Source organism: Megalopta genalis, chromosome 1, assembly GCF_051020955.1.
Source record: "Megalopta genalis isolate 19385.01 chromosome 1, iyMegGena1_principal, whole genome shotgun sequence".
In the NCBI taxonomy this organism is placed as follows: domain Eukaryota; kingdom Metazoa; phylum Arthropoda; class Insecta; order Hymenoptera; family Halictidae; genus Megalopta; species Megalopta genalis.
The window spans coordinates 6,687,337-6,707,256 of record NC_135013.1 but is presented as its reverse complement, the minus strand read 5'-3'; the positions used below and the strand labels follow the sequence as shown (position 1 = coordinate 6,707,256).

At 32.9% G+C, this 19,920-nt stretch overlaps 4 protein-coding genes across 5 annotated transcripts in view; 2 read left to right on the top strand and 2 right to left on the bottom strand.

Moving 5' to 3' along the window:
• Positions 1-4,549, bottom strand: part of LOC117228575 (alpha-tubulin N-acetyltransferase) — a 33,623-nt gene extending 29,074 nt beyond the window's left edge. Inside the window, exon 1 of one of the 2 annotated variants that reach the window (XM_033484401.2) lies at positions 3,600-4,549. In XM_033484401.2, the coding sequence (XP_033340292.2) occupies positions 3,600-3,703 (104 nt within the window). In that variant the 5' untranslated portion in view covers positions 3,704-4,549. The remainder of the gene's footprint in view (positions 1-3,599) is intronic. The other variant, XM_033484402.2, reaches the window with a different exon arrangement.
• A 2,180-nt stretch (positions 4,550-6,729) lies between these two features.
• Hsp90 (heat shock protein 90) lies at positions 6,730-9,821 on the top strand. Its single transcript, XM_033484426.2, has 3 exons — positions 6,730-7,091; positions 7,243-7,361; positions 7,498-9,821. The coding sequence occupies exons 1-3, from the start codon at positions 6,942-6,944 to the stop codon at positions 9,416-9,418; spliced, it is 2,190 nt and encodes a 729-aa protein (XP_033340317.2). The 5' UTR covers positions 6,730-6,941; the 3' UTR covers positions 9,419-9,821.
• A 1,437-nt stretch (positions 9,822-11,258) lies between these two features.
• Positions 11,259-15,656, top strand: Tudor-SN (staphylococcal nuclease domain-containing protein 1). Its single transcript, XM_033484425.2, has 9 exons — positions 11,259-11,577; positions 12,045-12,166; positions 12,227-12,369; positions 12,449-12,943; positions 13,039-13,516; positions 13,606-14,236; positions 14,320-14,766; positions 14,862-15,071; positions 15,386-15,656. Exons 1-9 carry the CDS (start codon positions 11,527-11,529, stop codon positions 15,488-15,490), a joined length of 2,682 nt encoding a protein of 893 aa, XP_033340316.1. The 5' UTR covers positions 11,259-11,526; the 3' UTR covers positions 15,491-15,656.
• A 2,438-nt stretch (positions 15,657-18,094) lies between these two features.
• Positions 18,095-19,868, bottom strand: LOC117228618 (methylosome protein WDR77). The gene is made up of 5 exons (XM_033484459.2): positions 19,595-19,868; positions 18,929-19,265; positions 18,685-18,857; positions 18,423-18,615; positions 18,095-18,329 (listed from the first exon to the last, which is right to left on the bottom strand). The coding sequence occupies exons 1-5, from the start codon at positions 19,704-19,706 to the stop codon at positions 18,131-18,133; spliced, it is 1,014 nt and encodes a 337-aa protein (XP_033340350.2). The 5' UTR covers positions 19,707-19,868; the 3' UTR covers positions 18,095-18,130.
• Between the last annotated feature and the right edge of the window lie 52 nt (positions 19,869-19,920).

Below are 19,920 nucleotides of genomic sequence, written 5' to 3'. Positions count from 1 at the left end.
ATTTACATTATAAAATTTAACTACGATGAATTTTTATTGGAAAATTCAGTCGTAATGGATTTTTATTATAAAATCTAATTACAGTAAATTTTCATTATAAAATTAAATTACGGTGAATTTATATTATAAAATTTAACTATAATGAATTTTCATTGGAAAATTCAATCGTAATGGATTTTTATTATAAAATCTAATTACAATAAATTTTCATTATAAAATTAAATTACGATGAATTTACATTATAAAATTTAACTACGATAAATTTTTATTGGAAAATTCAGTCGTAATGGATTTTTATTATAAAATCTAATTACAATAAATTTTCATTATAAAATTAAATTACGATGAATTTATATGATAAAATTTAACTACGATTAATTTTTATTGGAAAATTTGAATGTCCGGAACGTTTATGACAATAATATAATGCTAATTATCGTTTGCAATCGAAAAACATTCAACTCGAAAAAAAACACGAGTTATGTACATACTTTCATTTTGGTTCGAAGAGAAATCGTCGATTTAGTTTGTGGGGGTACGGTACGGTGCGGACGAAAAACAAAGGAATGAAAACACGGGACAGGGCATCCTGGCGTAGACAGAATTGTCAGCAAAAAGAGATCCTGGAGACAGTTGATGAATACGACGCGCCAGCAATTGTTGGGTATTAAGAATGGCGGATTATGCACGTGGAAGGCCTAAGGCAAAATTATATTTGGGGACTGTGACCGAAACTGTACCTACGTACGGTTCTAGATCGGAGAAACAAACGGTAGAGAGCAAAATAAAAGGTAAAAGACCGTGCACGTTGTCTTTTAAAATTCTTCCAGTTCCGACAAGTTGGAAAATGCAGATGATAGTTCGATTAATCGTCGTCGTTGTCGAACGACGAACCATTTTCACAACAATGCTTACAACTAAACTGCGGATCTTTACGCAAAATCAAAATTGTCTTCATCAATTGCAGGATGCAGTAACTACGTAGACCTTTATTATTATTCGTAATAATTTTACTAAGTCGACAATGACGCAATGATATAAATCGTGTAAATGTTCTGCACTTGTTTTGCACTTGGTCCATTTATTTTCGCCACGGATACGTAAAATCCGCAGCCAACCGTTAATCGAACGCAACGACCGAGCATATTTAGAATTGAAAATGCTGGCGTGTCGGCATTAGGCCAATTACAATAAGGCGACCGGCCGGTTTTCCGAAGTTGATTATGCTCGGCGAACAACTCTCACCTACACAAATATGCGGCGTTACGCATTTTGCGGTGAACTCTGTTCTCAACAGGTGTAAGGTTTCATTTCTCCTCGCTCACATAATCGAGCGCATAAGGCCTGATTCGAAATTGATGGGTTTTCTGTTTTTTTTTTCTAAATCGTTACCGCAACCGTTCCAGAAAGTATTCGAACTTATCGATGCTTGAAAATTCATTACAATTCGTTCACTTTAAATATAAATATAATTATTATAATTATAATTATAATATTATTATAATTAATTATTATTAATTTATATAAATATATATTTATATATATATAATATATTTATAATATATATATAAATATATAATTTATATAAATATATATATTTATTTATTTAGATTCTCCAAATTTTATCGTAGAATATGGCTCGTACGTGTCGCTTCATTTATTTAAAAATATTATCTATAAATATATATTTACCGTAAATTATATATATTACATGGCAAACAAAAGATAAATTTTCTCTCGAAAATTATGCGAATTCAAACGTCTCTGAAAACATCAGAAAATCGGTCTTCGCGAACGAATCTATTAGAATATCGAAGAGTACATAATGCCCGCTCTTTACAATGAGCCCCTAAAACTTCGTATACGATCCTTTTTAGTCGTTTTACGGTACAGAAATGAGGAACAAGTTCGGCCGTGTAAAGCCCTAGCGGTATAACCTTATATTACTTTCAAGTTTGCAGTATACCTTTCATTCGTCCCTCAATAAAACGGCCAAAAACTCGTATATCAAGTTTTAGTAGGTCAATATAAAAGGGAGCTTCAATCTGAAAATTTATTGGTAGAATCAGTAGCGAGAAAAGATTTTCAAAGTTTTCAGAGACATTTCAATTTGTAACATTTTTTTAGAAAATACATGTCCTCCCTCGGTTTCCCATCTGCCGTGTTATACAATGAACATGTAAGAAAATGAACAGTGGTGTGCGAAAGTAGAGGCTTCAAGCTTTAAAAGGAGCGTCGTTAATCTATTTTATCGATCATAAAGTTGACCATTCTGTTTGTTCTAATTATCGCTTGTTCTATCACGTTCCCTCTTATCTCTCAACTATTTATCATGGCTCAGTTGTTGATTGATTTATCTATTTTCTTTCCGCGTTGATAAAATATTAAAAAAAAAGAAACATTAAAAATAATGCAGTAGTTTCTAATCCTATAAAAATAATTAATTATGATTCAGTTTAACAACTATGCCAAGATTATAATGTTACAATGAATAATAATTGCTCTAGCAAATAGAGAAAATAAATATTATATATTATATATATTATTATATATAATAATATAATAATAATAATAATAATAATAATAATAATAATAATAATAATAATAATAATATAATAATTTTATCAGGTTAAATGACAATGCGGTATTATTGTTACGATAGACTTTTAGTTGAACTATATATATATAATAATATATATAATATATAATATTTATTTTCTCTATTTGCTAGAGCAATTATAATAATAATAATAATATATATATTATTATTATATATAGAAAATCAACTCTTAGTTCAACTAAAAGTCTATCGTAACAATAATACCGCATTGTCATTTAACCTGATAAAATATTAGAGAAACAATATTAGATCTATCTAGGAAGTAACACCTACACCGACATATTGCACCAGCACGAAAATGAAACCGATGACATCAGACTAAATAGATCCTAATGAAATTTACATGTTCACGGCGTCGCAGAAATTCACTTGCGTCGAAAATATCCCCGTAAAATTCGAGCCACGCCAACACGTGGAACCATTAGAATGACATTTACTTTCGCCATCGATTCGCCGGTAATATCGGCGAGAGCGTGATGGTGTCAATGTGCTTGTGTCATGCCAGACGCAGTTTCTTTAACGTGCCGAGAACCGGACCAAGACCAAGACCGAACCGAACCGAACCGAACCGATTGTGTTCCGGGAAGTCATCGAGACGCAAGGATGACTTTAAATTACCACACTCGTGTCATCGACGCGAAGTGAAAGTACCGTGCACGTTCCATATTACTAGATAACCTTGAAGATGACGACGACAGTCGCGATAAGAAGCAATACACCTCTTACGGCATTTCGGTTTATTCGATCGTAAAGTTCGATACCCCTTGTTCGCAAAACAACAATCGAGAGAATCTGTGCTCTGTAAAAGAGATCGTATTTATGCGACGACGTTTCGTGTATCTTTTATTCGCGCGAGATGAAGGATTCTCTAAAAAAAAAAATCGCCAGACAACAAGTACAACGTGAGAGAAGCGAAACGTCAATGAACCCTCCGGAAACATTCGGATCGCTAAAAGTGACATTGAACGTGCGTGCTTACTTTAATTCTCGACGGTCACCTTTGAAGTCTTCTGGGATGAGAGTGTGCGTGACCTTGTTGATCTTTCTGGGCAAGAGTTTATTTACGTTGAACTTGAACTCCATCTCGGCGATGCGGGGCTTCCGTTGTGTCCTAACCACCGATTAGCACGCGTGTCGCGTTTAACAACCGACCCCTAACCTACCAATGCTCCCTGTCACTGCACGGACTTACCACCTTCCGAGTGTTTTTTCGAAACTGTGTCTCCCGAACGAATCTCCTGAATATGGCGGTCAATGGCACCCACCGAGGCAACTTCACTGCGTGTTTTCCGGTGAAATTGCCAATAGATTTCCGTGTCACTCCGTTCTCGCTCAAGATTATTCGCGTCGCCGCGAGATCTGGCCAATCGTGGAAACGACCCGTCCGTTCGCAGCCTGTCACATTCGCTGTCACGTGTTCCTGCTATGATATTTCTATTTTCGTTTACGAACGGCTCCGTCGACTCGCGATTATTCTATCGGCCGCGAAACGAAATCCGCAAACCGTCTGCTAGAACACCGCGCGACAAGAATCAGTGACTCCGTGACGATAATGATAGTCCGCACGAGACGTTGCACTATTTCTCGAATCGATCAAGTCTCCGCAGACCAGACGTTCTCCGCGGCTTCTAGCCGACTGATATCCATTGGTCCCGCGTCGTCGCTTTTCCACTACCACGGTAGAGATGTTGGGAGAGGAGTTGAGCGACATACACGGCTTCCTATCGTTGACAGTTTGACAGCTGACCGATGCATTCGGCGAATCAGCTCCGAAGTATTAACCTCAGAGAATGTAATTGTTTGCTTTTATGTATGTCGTGATGCATAGGCCGAAAATGTTCGATGACGGGGGCACTAGGGAAACGAAATTTAACGACGACCAAGAGTTTCACCTGACGAATCGCTGGAAACCTCTCACAGTTTACTGGCGAGCGGTACGTTCAATTTTTTATTGAAAGCCGCGAGTCGCGCCGAGATGCGCGCGCAGACTACAGCCGAGACGCGTGATTATATCGCAACGCGCATGCGTTGAGACTCTTGCTTTTTCCGAAAATGATAATGAACATTTGAAAAATAGCGGTATTATTGAAAGAGGAGGAAATATTTGTTTTTTATTGCTCGTACAATGTAAAATCGTTCTATGAATAAATTGTTAATGATAATATTTCATAACGTATAATAATATTTTAACTTATACCAGCATAGTGATAGTTTGTAATGTAATTGTAACAATTATAAAACTTTATCTTAGCTTTCTGTTAAACAAAATTAAAATTTATTTCTGTAAAAATAAAAATGAATCCTTCCTAATCCTGTTAGCGGTCGATATAGTTTTCTTTATGAGCAACAGATGTCGACAAAAGTAATGTCAAGGCATAGACAAGATAGAGACATAGACGGAGTACCTCGTCTGAGTATGTAGACCCTATGCCATATGGGGTGGTTTCGTGTCACGTGTTCTGAAATACCGACATTGCTGAAAACCGGAAATCTTCTCGCGCCCATTGCCAAAATAGAACAGTCTAGTAGAGAACTACGTAAGAATGCAGCATAGAAATTTCGTTTCTACTATGAAAATTCAGAAGAGATCGCACAACAGATATCGTATCTATGATTATCTGTAACAAAATATTATTTTATAAATAAATACAGTTTTACACCTGATACCAATACCTAACGTCTCATCTAGAAATGTTCTACATTTTACAAAATTTTGATTTACAACGATGTAAATTTATAGAAAACTAAAAAGACGATGTTAAATTTATATCTTCGTACATATTATATTTAAACAGCGACAATTTAAATTGACAGCAAACCTTACGAGATATGTATCTATTATTCCAGTAATACAGTTTTAACTTTTTGAGATGATCAAACAAATTGAAATAGAAATGAAGAGAAAACTTGAAAAACAAAGACATTCTAGCTTCAACCTACCTATTACAGAAGTATGAGGTAACATGTATTTTAATATTATTTAAAATTTAATGGGATTTATAAAGATGAAACGATGGTGAAAGTATGGAAACTAAAATTTCTATAAAATTCTGTTAAAAAGTAACCAAAAACAAGTAAATAATTTAATTAACCTGACCCGCAGCGTTATTAAATGTATTTTATATGCATATACAGGGTGGTCCACCTAGACAAGATTGAGATTCGTTATGGAAAAAGTTGCTGAAAATCCGCATGTTAGTACGCGACAATTGGAACGGATAATTACTATTTCCAAAACAAGCATAATACGAATACTTCATAAACAAAAATTTCATCCGTATCATGTGTCTCTCCATCAGAATCTTCATGGACAAGATTTTGATGTATCGATGCGAGTTTAAAAAATAGATTCGTAAAAAAGTCTTACAAATTTCATGATAGGGTTTCGTGATAGTAAACATGTTTATTTACACTTACAGATTCCCGAACGACGTCTTCGTCTCTAAAATCTCGATGGACAAAAATTTGTCGTTCCCATTTAATTGTTGACCTTGAAGGTCACTTGAAGGTCATATAATGTACATAACTAAACATATTTTTACATTAGCTACATCACGATTCAATAAAAAAAATTATACAATTATACGAAGATAAATATCGATGACCTTGCAAACTCCAAAAAAAAATTACCTTGGGAAAAAAATATTTTTGCAATACGATGGTTTTTACAAACCATTGAAGTAGCATAAAAAATTTTTTTTGTTCCCCCACAATTAGAGGAGATATTTAAGTGGTCTTATTTAGGTGGACCACCCTGTATATCTGTATACACATTAGTATTTCAATTTTCGGCATTTGCCGCACATATACTTCCCTTAATTTTTCGTTTGGAGGTATCACGATGTTTCTAGTATGCGTAACGATGTCGCCACTTCCGGTTACTACGTAACAACGATCAAAAGAGACTAATTTTATTCTACCCTCTGCAGTAATCTATTGATTTTATTCATGATAAATTCTAAAATTTGTGGAATGGATTTTTGATAACATTTCTATTAAATATTTTGTAAAACATTGTTACGCCATAGTAACGTACTTGATAGATTGTTCCAGAGGATGGACAAACTTCCGGCGAATGCCTTCTAGAATCTTCAAAGCTCGATAAAAGCGTCTGCAGCGCAGCAGTATTCAATACTTTGAACAGTGACAGCGTGCGAAGCTGATTGTCAAAAGCAAGCAAGAAAATACGTTTATTCATAGCAGTTACGTACGAATAATTGTGAACATTAGTGTGTGAATAACGTTGGCATAGTGTTTCTCGGTTTCAATATTATAATTTATATTCTATTAAATAAGGACTTACTTTTTTTAAGTAAGAAAAATGCCGGAGAACGTAGCAATGGTTGAAAGCGAAGAAGTCGAAACTTTCGCCTTTCAAGCCGAAATTGCACAGTTAATGAGCTTGATCATTAACACTTTCTACTGTAATAAAGAAATTTTCATTCGGGAATTGATCTCAAACGCGTCTGATGTGAGTGATATATTTTTGTATATTCAATTCTGTCATAAATCTCGACATATTCAAGTTCGAAATTTTGAGTTTCAAAAGTAAACCGAATTTATGAATCATTTTTTAAATATTTTATAGAAGTCATTAACAAATTCTGATTACTTTGTTGCAGGCTTTGGATAAAATCCGTTATGAGTCCCTTACTGACCCATCAAAATTGGATACATGCAAAGAGTTATTCATTAAAATTGTTCCTAACAAGAATGATCGCACTTTGACCCTTCTTGATTCGTAAGTATTACTTTAATTTCTTAATTATTAAAAATTTTGTTTTTAATCTTAATTTGGAAAAAGAAAGCGAATTATTTTGTGTTTTACTTTTGTAAAGGGATATTCGTATGAGTAACCATTATTTATTTTTTTTTAGTGGCATTGGTATGACCAAGGCTGACCTCGTGAACAATCTGGGTACGATTGCCAAATCGGGAACAAAAGCATTCATGGAAGCTCTCCAAGCTGGTGCAGATATTTCTATGATTGGCCAATTTGGTGTGGGTTTCTACTCTGCCTATTTGGTAGCAGATAAAGTTACTGTCATTTCTAAGCATAACGAGGATGAACAATACTTGTGGGAATCTTCTGCTGGTGGTTCATTCACAGTTCGTCTAGACAATGGTGAACCAATTGGAAGAGGAACAAAAATCATCCTACATATCAAGGAAGATCAGACAGGATACTTAGAAGAATCAAAAATTAAGGAGGTTGTAAAGAAGCATTCTCAATTCATCGGTTATCCAATTAAACTAGTTGTTGAAAAAGAGAGAGACAAAGAATTGAGCGATGATGAAGAAGAACCTGTAAAGGAAGAAGAGAAAGAAGAGAAAGATGAGAAAGATGAGAAAGATGAGAGCAAACTCCAGATAGAAGAGGTTACAGAAGAGGAAGATGAAGATAAGCCAAAAGATGAAAAGAAGAAAAAGAAGACAATTAAGGAAAAGTATACTGAAGATGAAGAGCTCAACAAAACAAAACCTATTTGGACACGGAACCCAGATGACATTACACAAGAAGAATATGGTGATTTCTACAAGAGCTTGACTAATGATTGGGATGATCATTTGGCTGTCAAGCACTTCTCTGTAGAAGGCCAATTGGAATTCCGTGCATTACTATTTGTTCCTCGTCGTGCACCATTTGATCTGTTTGAGAACAAAAAGAAGAAGAACAATATCAAGTTGTATGTACGTAAGGTCTTTATCATGGACAATTGTGAAGATCTTATTCCAGAATATCTGAATTTCATCAAAGGTGTTGTCGATAGTGAAGATCTCCCATTGAACATTTCTCGTGAAATGTTACAGCAGAATAAAATTCTTAAAGTTATCAGAAAGAATCTCGTTAAGAAATGCTTAGAACTCTTTGAAGAATTGGCAGAGGACAAAGAAGACTATAAAAAATGTTATGAACAATTTAGCAAGAATTTAAAATTAGGTATTCACGAAGACAGTCAAAATAGGAAAAAGCTCTCAGAGTTGCTGAGGTACCATACATCTGCCTCTGGAGATGAGATGTGTTCATTAAAGGATTACGTTGGTAGAATGAAAGAAAATCAGAAACATGTCTATTACATTACTGGTGAAAGCAGGGAACAAGTAGCCAACAGTTCATTTGTAGAAAGCGTTAAGAAACGTGGTTACGAAGTAGTATACATGATAGAGCCTATTGATGAGTATGTTGTACAACAACTGAAAGAATTTGATGGTAAACAGTTAGTTTCTGTTACGAAGGAAGGTTTGGAGCTTCCGGAAGATGAAGAAGAGAAGAAGAAGCGCGAAGAAGACAAAGCCAAATTCGAAAATCTTTGCAAAGTCATGAAGGACATTTTGGACAAGAAGGTTGAGAAGGTTGTTGTTTCCAACAGGTTAGTCGATTCTCCATGTTGTATTGTCACATCACAGTATGGATGGACTGCAAACATGGAGAGGATTATGAAAGCACAGGCTCTTAGAGATACCTCAACTATGGGATACATGACTGCTAAGAAACATTTGGAAATCAATCCAGATCACCCAATCATGGAAAACTTGAGGCAGAAGATCGAAGCAGACAAACATGACAAGTCTGTTAAAGATATTGTTATGCTCCTGTTTGAAACTGCGCTTTTGTCATCTGGTTTTGCGCTAGAAAACCCACAAGTACATGCATCCAGAATATACAGGATGATTAAACTTGGTCTTGGCTTTGATGATGATGATACACCAGTTGTAGAAGAAGAGAAAATGGACACAGAAGTTCCACCGGTAGAAGGTGATACAGAAGAAGCTTCTAGGATGGAAGAAGTAGATTAAAATTATTATTTAAAACTATTTGACTAAATCCAAAGACTTATAAGATGTAGAAAGACTGTTACAAATAATTTCAATTTAAGTATTGATCATGTTCTTTTTTATTTTGTTTTTTCTTTGTTGATGTGACAGAATGAAGTGTCATGCTTATTTTAATGCGTAGCAAAATCTATATTTATTTAATAAATATGTCTTTAGGTAGGACCCTGTCACTTGATTCTGTCTTAAAATGTGTTTGTATCATTTTCATGTCATTACATTATCGCTGCGAATTTCTTTTGTACTGATTATAATATTTAAAATTCGTTTCATATTATCATCATTCCATTTGTCAAACCATCATGTAGTGTAATAACTAAACTGATTGTAAACAAGAAATAAAAACACTACTTACTGGTTTAAATAAGTGTAATTACCCCTTCCTTTACTAACACGAATTATTTTGAAAATTAGATTTGTAATGTTAATAATTCTAACATTGTCTCCGAATATATTAAAATATTTTGTAAGATATTTGCATGTATTAGGAATGTTATATATAATAAACGTAGACCTTTATTCAAATCAAAATAAAAAAAAGAGATCTATATAATATTATTTTGAGAAAGAAAATTATCTATTTTTGTCTAAAGAACGTAGAAATTATTTAACACGTTGACCGCCGCGTCGATCACTTGTGGGTGACACTAATTTTTGACCAATTTGGAAAATTCATTCTCATTGTAATATATTCGTACAAACTGAATTTGACCAGAATGTTTCGGATGCGAAAGAGTTCTAATCTCATCCACTATGATAAATTTCAACCTTCTAGGTTCGGTTTAATTAATTAAATTGCTTTGACTTTGTGGGAATTATTTTAGCGGGCGATTGTCGGTGCTGAACGTAACCTTCGGAGGACGAACCTCGCAGAGGACATTTCTGGCCCATAAAATCTTGCATAAACAAATTTTTATTGGCATGAAAGCTGGGTCTTAAGTGACCCACGTTCGTCCTGTGAGGGCTAAATATGTAATCCTAGTAAAACACTATAGCAAAGGAATGTATTACAAGGAATACAATAAAGTTAATATCAGTTTTGAAGTAACTTACTTACTAAAATTATAAAGATGCAAAATAAAATTTTATTAAATTGACCTTTTCAACTTTGTTTATAGTCCAATGAAAACAGACAAATTTTCATTGTAAGTTCCGGAACTTCAACGGAAGTTTCGTTTCATATAACTCAATACAAAGACACATACATTTATACATAGATAAAGATACAAACACAGTTACATATATTATATAAGTATTTGTCAGGTATATAAAAATTCCCTTTTATTGGAAACAGTTGCCGTGTAAGCATAACAGAATTAAATAAACACTGTTTTGAGCTATCTTCTCATTGAGGTATTTATAGCTCTAACATTTCCATGATATACGCGTATATAAATATAAACATACCTTAGAGTTAAAAATACATATTACCCATAAAAAAAAAAGTACAAGACATTTTTAAACATGATGCCACACGAGGAAAAATTACGCTCGTACCTGCGTACGACTTCATAATTAGATTATTTAAAATGCATACATACAGATATTATATACATATTTTCACGTTGCGACTATTTCTGCTATGTATACATACTTTTTATCACCATTGATTTTCGAATAAAAGTATTTTTCAATAATTTATAGTAAAAAAAATTCTTTACATAGTAACGTTAGAAAGATAAAGATTTAACTGTATTATTTTATGATAAAAATATTTTAACACTTTTTCTACTGATCAGGGTATACTTATTGGAAGATGACCGATAGAGCGCGACACTGTTGTTTGTCGAAGTGTTGCGTGTGCCACATCACCACCAAATCAAACGTACTTGGACGATGTTTCTGTGTAGATTGCGCTCGTGCCGACTCCGCCACAATACGTGGAAAGCGTGAGTTTCTCTACTCCGAACCAACATGTCAAATTTTTCTTAAATTTCTGACGAATACTTACAAGGAAAGCGAAGACTTGTGCACAGAAAAAAATCTGTTCATCGTATAATATATTTGGGAAGGTATTGACTGGAAAATTATAGATTTTTTTTCGGTGCTTAACGTAGTAAACGAGTAACACGATGAGCGCACCCCAGGGGCAAGTGAAACCAAGAAACGGAGTAGTGAAACAGGTGAGGCATCTTGAATTTTACAGCAATCCGTTCCTCAATAAGGTTTTCAGGCAAAAAGAAGTATAATTTATGTGATTACTGTTACATGTAACCTATTATCTTGAAACCATACGATGTATTCGACGTAGTTACAGCGAAAGATCTATACCGAAAACATATGGTCCTTGCATTAAAGTATTTTCGTTCTATAGCCAAATTTTCTCAATAGTCCAGCATAAATAGGCGAATAGATGCTTATCACGTTCCCAGAAACGTATTTCGTAACATTTTTAATTATTACCGCTTAGCATATTCTTCGGATTATGTTGTTATATTTTTAAAAATCTTAAATGCAATTTATTCATTCAATCTTCTATGAAAAGTATTAAATTGCAGGATGCCATGCTATTATCTAATAAAGTATAATATTATGAATTTAAAATAAATTTATTTATTACTCTCCTCAATGTAGAATTTGATATTTTAAGGTTACTTCAGGAGATACCATTGTTATACGTGGTCAGCCTATGGGTGGCCCGCCACCTGAAATTACCATTATTCTTTGTAACATTACTGCTCCAAAATTGGAACGGTGGAAAGGAAATGATAGGTACGTATCATTATTTTATAATTTTGTATAAATTTGCTACAGAAATTCTAAACGTTGTAGCACTGATGAAAGCAGAGACGAACCATACGCCTGGGAAGCAAGAGAGTTCTTGCGTAAGAAGCTTATTGGCAAAGATGTAACCTTTGTTGCAGAGAAATCTATTAATGCAAATAGAACTTATGGTACTGTGTGGTTAGGAAAAGGTATGTTAGCTTCAGATATGAATTTATTTATTACTTGTTCAAATTCATTAAAAGTTAATATAAAATTTTGTACTTACAGATAAAAATGGAGAAAATGTAATTGAAACCTTAGTTTCTGAAGGTTTGGTAAATGTAAAAAAAGATACTCGAAATCCTAGTCCACAACAGACACGACTCATTGAACTAGAAGAAATAGCTAAATCGGCAAAAAAAGGAAAGTGGTCAGAATCGCCAGGTTCTGAGCATATCCGTAATGTTAAGTGGACGGTGGACGACCCACGAAAATTAGTTGAAAAATTTGGAAAAAAGCCGGTGAAGGCTATCATCGAATTTGTTTTCGACGGTTCAACAGTTAAAGCACTTTTGCTACCAGATTATTACAACATAGTATTAATGATATCGGGTGTTCGATGTCCTGGTTGGCCGAATGGACGGCGCGAAAATTCGGCAGGAGATCCTTATGCAGATGAAGCAAGATATTTTGTAGAATCGCGTCTTCTACATAGAGATGTCGAAATTGTGCTTGAATCAGTTAATAACAATAACTTCATTGGAAGTATTCTACACCCAAAGGGTTAGTATTTATTTTGTAATTGATTTAAATACATAAAATAATTAGTAATTCATTGCGTCATAATTAACTTTTTATGTTTTTTTTTTATTTTACAGGTAATATCGCAGAAATTTTACTGAGTGAAGGATTTGCGAAATGCCAGGATTGGTCAATTAGCAACAGTAGAGCTGGTGCAGAAAAACTTTATCTTGCAGAAAAAGCTGCAAAAGAAGCGCGTCTACGATTATGGAAAGATTATAAACCATCTGGGCCACAAATTGAATTTACTGGTACTGTGGTTGAAATTGTGAACGCGGATGCGCTTATAATCAGAACACAGAATGGTGAAAACAAGAAAGTCTTTTTGAGCAGTATTCGACCACCATCCAGAGAAAAGAAACCGAATGAAGAACCTAACAATGCTGGTAGAAAAGATTTCAAACCTCTGTATGATATCCCATGGATGTTAGAAGCGCGAGAATTCTTGCGTGAGAAATTCATTAGAAAAAACGTCAAAGTTGTTGTGGATTACACTCAACCTGCCAGAGATAATTTCCCAGAAAAATTGTGTTGCACTGTTACTTGTGGTAAAACGTGCGTTATTTTACTTTTACTTTTTCTTTTTAATTTACTCTTGAACCATTTGAGCAATTGTTATTCATTTTCGTATATTTTTTATTCAGAAATATTGCAGAAGCCTTGGTTGCACGAGGCTTAGTGCGAGTGATCAAGTACAGGCAAAATGATGACCAACGGTCATCCCACTACAATCTGCTACAAATTGCAGAAAGTAAAGCAGAAAAATCTCAACACGGTTTACATGCAAAGAAGGATATCCCTGTGCACAGATTAGTAGATGTATCTAATGATCCAACCAAAGTCAAGTCATACTTGACATCTTTTAAGCGAGCACAGGGCATTAAAGCTGTGGTTGAATTCGTGACGAGCGGTTCTCGTCTAAAACTCTTTTTACCGAAAGAAGATCAACTTATCACATTTGTGCTGGCTGGTATTAGAACACCTAGATGTCAAAGATCGCTTCCAGGTGGTGGTATAGTTAAAGCTGATGAATACGGTGAAAAAGCATTGGCCTTCACAAGAGAACATTGCTTCCAAAGGGACGTGGAAATTAAAGTTGAAAGTACAGAAACGAAAGGCAGTGGCTTTATCGGATGGTTGACTGTAAATGATCAGAACATGTCTGTTACTCTTGTCGAGGAGGGCTTAGCAGAAGTTGTCACCTTCCCTGATTTTGGAGAATTGACCAGGACCCTTAAAGCAGCTGAAGAACGTGCCAAAACAAAGAAGTTGAATGTAAGCAATTTAAGAAGTATATACAATTTAAAAATACGTCGTTTAATTGATAAATCCTACATTCGCTACTACAATTGTTACAGATTTGGAAGAACTATGTTGAAGTACAAGTCGAGAATGAGAAAAATGAAAATGACAAAGAAGTTGTGGAAAGGAAGATAGACTATCAGGAGGTAGTAGTTTCTGAAGTCAATGGTCTTCATTTTTATGTGCAAAAAGTTGATCAACGTAGTATGTTGGAAACCTTACTATCTCAACTACGACAAGAGTTGTCGAATAACCCTCCACTTTCGGGTGCTTACAAACCCGTCAGGGGGGAATTAGCAGTTGCCAAATTTTCTGGCGATGACGAATGGTACCGGGTCAAGATTGAAAAAGTCTCTGGTTCAAACGTTAGCGTATTTTACATTGATTACGGCAATAGAGAAATAGTCAATATTTCAAGACTCGCCGACTTGCCATCTCGGTTTGCTACCGATAAACCGTATGCCCATGAGTACGCGCTTGCTTGTGTTGCACTTCCAAACGATGTAAGTGTCCCTATAAAAAAATTAAAACATAATACGTTCTTACAAATTTCTAATCACTACAAGTAGTATAACCATACGTTTTTAACTATTTACAGAGTGATGATGCGAAAACAGCAATTGAAGCGTTCAAGGAGGACGTTAATGATAAGATTTTATTAATGAACACAGAATATAAACTTAGTAATACTAATGTTCTTGCTGTTACATTAGTTGACTCTACTACCAATGAAGATATTGTGAAAGGTCTTATTACTGACGGATTGCTGCTCGTACAGAATCAACGTGACCGAAGACTTGTTAAATTGGTTAATTTCTATCTTCTTTATGTTCTTTTTTATATTTGACCGTATAACATTGCGCTAAGCGTATAAGAATCGATTATCTCTGAAGATATTGAAAACATAAAAATTAAGTGACGCAGGGAGATTAATTATTTAGTTCAAACAAATTAAAATTAAACATTACTTCATAATTATTTATTCGAAATTTGATATAAAAGAAATTTGTACATAAAAATTTATTTATACTTTTCAATACTTTCTGGTATATTCTATTCGTATATATTTAATGCGAACACACTTTACAGGTAATCATTTATTTATGTTTTACATCATTTTAGATCGAAGAATACAAGAAAGCGGAAGAAGATGCGGAACATAGTCGACGTAATATTTGGAGATACGGCGACATACGTGAGGATGTAGGCCCCATTACAAATCCTTGAAACAGTGGTGAGGGCGATGAAACATAATTTGGATTGTAAAAATGCTCAAGAATTGGTTTAAAAGTGATTAATACAGGGAAAAAGACATCATGTTATAAAATACATAAATATCTAAGAATCTATCACATAGATTTACGAAAACTAATAAATGTCCATATGAGAGTTATACGTTGCATTGATTATGATGCAATTATATTTCATTATATAAAAGTATGAATTGTACATAACAATTTCATTAATTTTGTTACTTTTAAACGGTACAGTGGCATAATATATAGCATAATATATTCTCATCATCCATTATCTTGTATTCAAATGTAAAGATTTATTAATCATGAATTTTAGGAATACAGTATATGAACAATCTAAACCTCACGTGATCTATGTGCAATTTATTTTTAATTGTTTAAATTTCAATTCAGATAACAGAATCATTCTTTGTACGTGTGTTATGTTGCATAATAATCACTATTTACGAATTATACAGATGATTATAAAGTTCATAATTGTACATTTTATCAAACATACTCATTTAACTTAAGTATATAAGAGAGCCTCATATCAAGAAAAAGATATATTCTTATATTTTTAATGAAAGTGGCATCAGTAAAGCATTACTTAAATAGTCAAGGTATTAAATGGAATATGTATATGTTATTACGTGTACATACAAATCATCATCTAATAAAAATATTATGCAATTATAGCTATTATTTAGATTCAATTATTAATTTTCTTAAGTAACTGGTGCCGCTTTATAATCATAAATCTGAATTAATGTGAGAACATTCTTTTTTAATTTTATCAAACACACTTGCTTCTTTTTTGACTCATATCATATTGTTGTATAAACACTGTCAAGATTAGGTATTTATATATAAATCATTGATTCATCCTCCCACTATCATTTTATAAATATTTAAAGTAGTGTCAAACTATACTTTTCTTATAAATTTCAAACATAAAGGATAATACTTAATGTGAAATAGTCATCATAACTTTGACAAAAAGAATACAATTAGATAGTACTATTTGCAATTAAACAGGTGGATGTCATCTATATACAACACATATGTACAACAAGAAAAATTGACAAGTAGATGATTTATTTTACCACTTTGCACACAGTTTACTGGTTACGAACTTATTAAGAATGAAAGAAATAATGAATGTCTGTAATGCAAGCAAGTAACATCTTATAAATTTTTATGAGTATTGAAATTTAAATAATTAGATGGGCATCATATCAATTAGCGTTTAGTCTATGAAATTTTATACCTTATAATCAAGCATTTGCAAATTTACTGGTGCAAAGGATTTATTATAAGAACAATATTTTAGTAATTGAAATACACATATAAATCAATTCATACAGGATGATTCAGCTAAGTGAACCACTTAAAAGTTACTTATAAACTATTTCATGTATGAAGAATGGTTAAAACAAAAGTTTTATGATATCAAGGAAGACACACTATGTAGTAATTAATTTCTTTTTATCAAGATATAAAGGCCACTTTGAGTTTTTTTAACTGATAACATATAAGTTTGATTTCAATCATTTTTCATTTAATAATTAATAATTTTTTTAAATTATTAATTATTAATTAAATTAATAAATAATTTATAAGCACCTTAGATGCTGCATTTCACCACGTGTATGAATTGTAGGAAAAGATAAAAAAACGAGAACAGAAACCTTCGAAATAATGATTATAGTAAATTTAAAAAGTTCATATTAATTTGTTCCTAGACATTTATGGAGATAGTAACTTTGTCTATAATGCTATATATATATCTTGTGAGATTACATCATTTGATGAACTATATCAAATGTTTCCTAGGATAATTGTGTTTACATACCATTTTATCAAATGAATATGAGAAAACCTTTCTGCTTTTATTCATACAATGAATAGTTAAATATCAAATACCAACTCATAATATTATTAGAAACAGAGTTGCAAATCTTTCAAGTAACGAAGTATCCAGCATTTATGTACTGTATAGAAGTTTGACTGATTCGTAATTTCCTTATATTGACATATATATGTCATATGCTATGTATTGAAAATAAACTGCGAGTCTTTTTTATTTATGTCAACACTAGTGTTTTTGAAATATATATTTCACACAAATAATCGTTTGACTTTGTAATGGAAAACATAGTTATTTATTTCTACTAACTTGATATAATTTAACCATCGCGCAAGAATATGCAAATAAATGTGGTAAAGCTTTTTCTGCATTTTTTGTCTATGATATATTGTTCTTAAATATTTTATCATTTAACTGCAGCAAAAGCCATTGGAATGCTATTAATATGACTAATATAAAGACGTAAAGAAACAGTCAATGACATCAAAGAAACATGTGAAGAAAAATTAATTTTAGTAAACAAAAATTTGTTTTTAACTAACTCAATTATTATTTCCTACTTTTTCTTTATGAGGTGAGACACTTATATTTGTAGAAAAGTTTTTTATTTCACGTGAAGTAGAATTCCACCATGCACGTATCCTAGCTGGTCTCACATAATAATATATAAAAATCTATTTTCTTACATGTGAGAGAGAGAGAGAGAGAGAGAGAGAACACAGAAAGTAATGATAGTGTACAATTAAAATGTTCTAATATCAATCACTGGTCGTTACAAGAATGTATTGTATGTTTATTCACAGTATTATCCCAAGAGCAAGAAAATAATTCATCTTTATACCAAGCTAGCCCACGTACAAAATCAATATGTCTTTCATTTTCGTATATCGATGACAAATTTCTATTTATATCAAGTACTTGCACTAAAATGTCATCACAGCAGCATGCTAATTCTTCCGATCTAGAAATACAATATATAAATAAATGAATAAATTTTCAAATACTTAATTAAATTTGTTTCCATATAACACTATAATTTGAATGTCTATATTACCTCTCAGGATTTGGATTAAATAAGACTTTATGAACTGATTTAGAAAATATTTTTGACTCTTGTAATACTGAATCACTTGTTTTTCTGATATCAACTAATATAACATCTCCATTATCAGTACCTATTGCTATAAGATGATCTAGACTATAATTCCAACTTGCAGCTGTTAAGCTGAAGTCCTTTTTCAAAATACCTTGAAAATAAATAACATATTTTATTTACATAAAAATAGTTATTCTATACTGATGTAAATACTATTTACTTTGAGCTGGCTCTGATTGTCTTATATCCCATATTAGTGCTTCGCAATCCAATGATGTTGACACAAATGTTGAACTGCTCTTTGGTTGAACATCTACAGAAGTAACTATATCCGTATGTGCAAAACTAAATGAATGTGTTGCCAATAATTCTGCTGTGTCCCACACTTTTATGCTAAAACATGATTATACTTCTGCATTAAGCCCATTACATATGCTTGAAATGAAAGATTTTAAGTATATTACCAATAATCCATGCCACCGGTAACTAAATGTGTATTGTCTTGGAATACAGAAAGAGTTAAAAGGCTATTGTCGTGTAGACAAGCATATCCTAAAGACTGTAATTCATGTGAATGTATATCAGTTGTTTCAACTAAACCTAACACCTGCAAGACTCCACTATCTTCGCTAACTACAAATTTGTCCTGTTCTAAATAAGCACCGTCGCACACGCCACTTTCTGTTTTGCTGGCTAAGAAAGCTTTCGTTCTATCAAAGTCTGAAATATCATTGTAATACCACAAACTACCAGTCCAATAGCGATCTGACATATTACTACCTCCAAGAACAGCATTCTTTTCTGTAAATAAAATGATACAGTAACATTATCATATTTAAACGAATATTATTCTGTCAGTGGGATTGTATAATAATTTCGTAGACACATAAATACATGAATTTAATGTCCATTGTTTTTTAAATCACTAATCCATATGATTCTGTTGCAGCATATATTATTTTAAATATAGTACTGACTACAGTGGATTCATTTATTTATGCATTCAGAAAATCTACATTACTTTTCCACAAAGCGAATAAACGAAGAGTAATCTCTTCATTATTTAAAGTGAAACATTGTATACGTTTTAATACAAAATGTCTGAAACATTTAATCTATATCAATGTTACCATTATGAATCAAAATAAACTGTAAATTCTTGTCATGAACGATTGGCCTGTCCGCCGCAGTCATATTCCTATAAACATCTGCGTTTAAATTAGGATGTATCACGGAATTCATGATGCTTTCTAAGTCGTATTTATTTCAATCACGTCACTTTGCTAACAATTCAAAAACGACCACGTGCTTGACCGGCTTTATCCAATATAATATACAATGCACAATGTACAACAATTCAAGGCAAGTTGTAACGGTTGGCGGCGAATGGCGCTAATGTCGGTAGCGTATGTGAATGTCAAAGAAGTAGACTATGTATGTGTATGTATGTTTATGT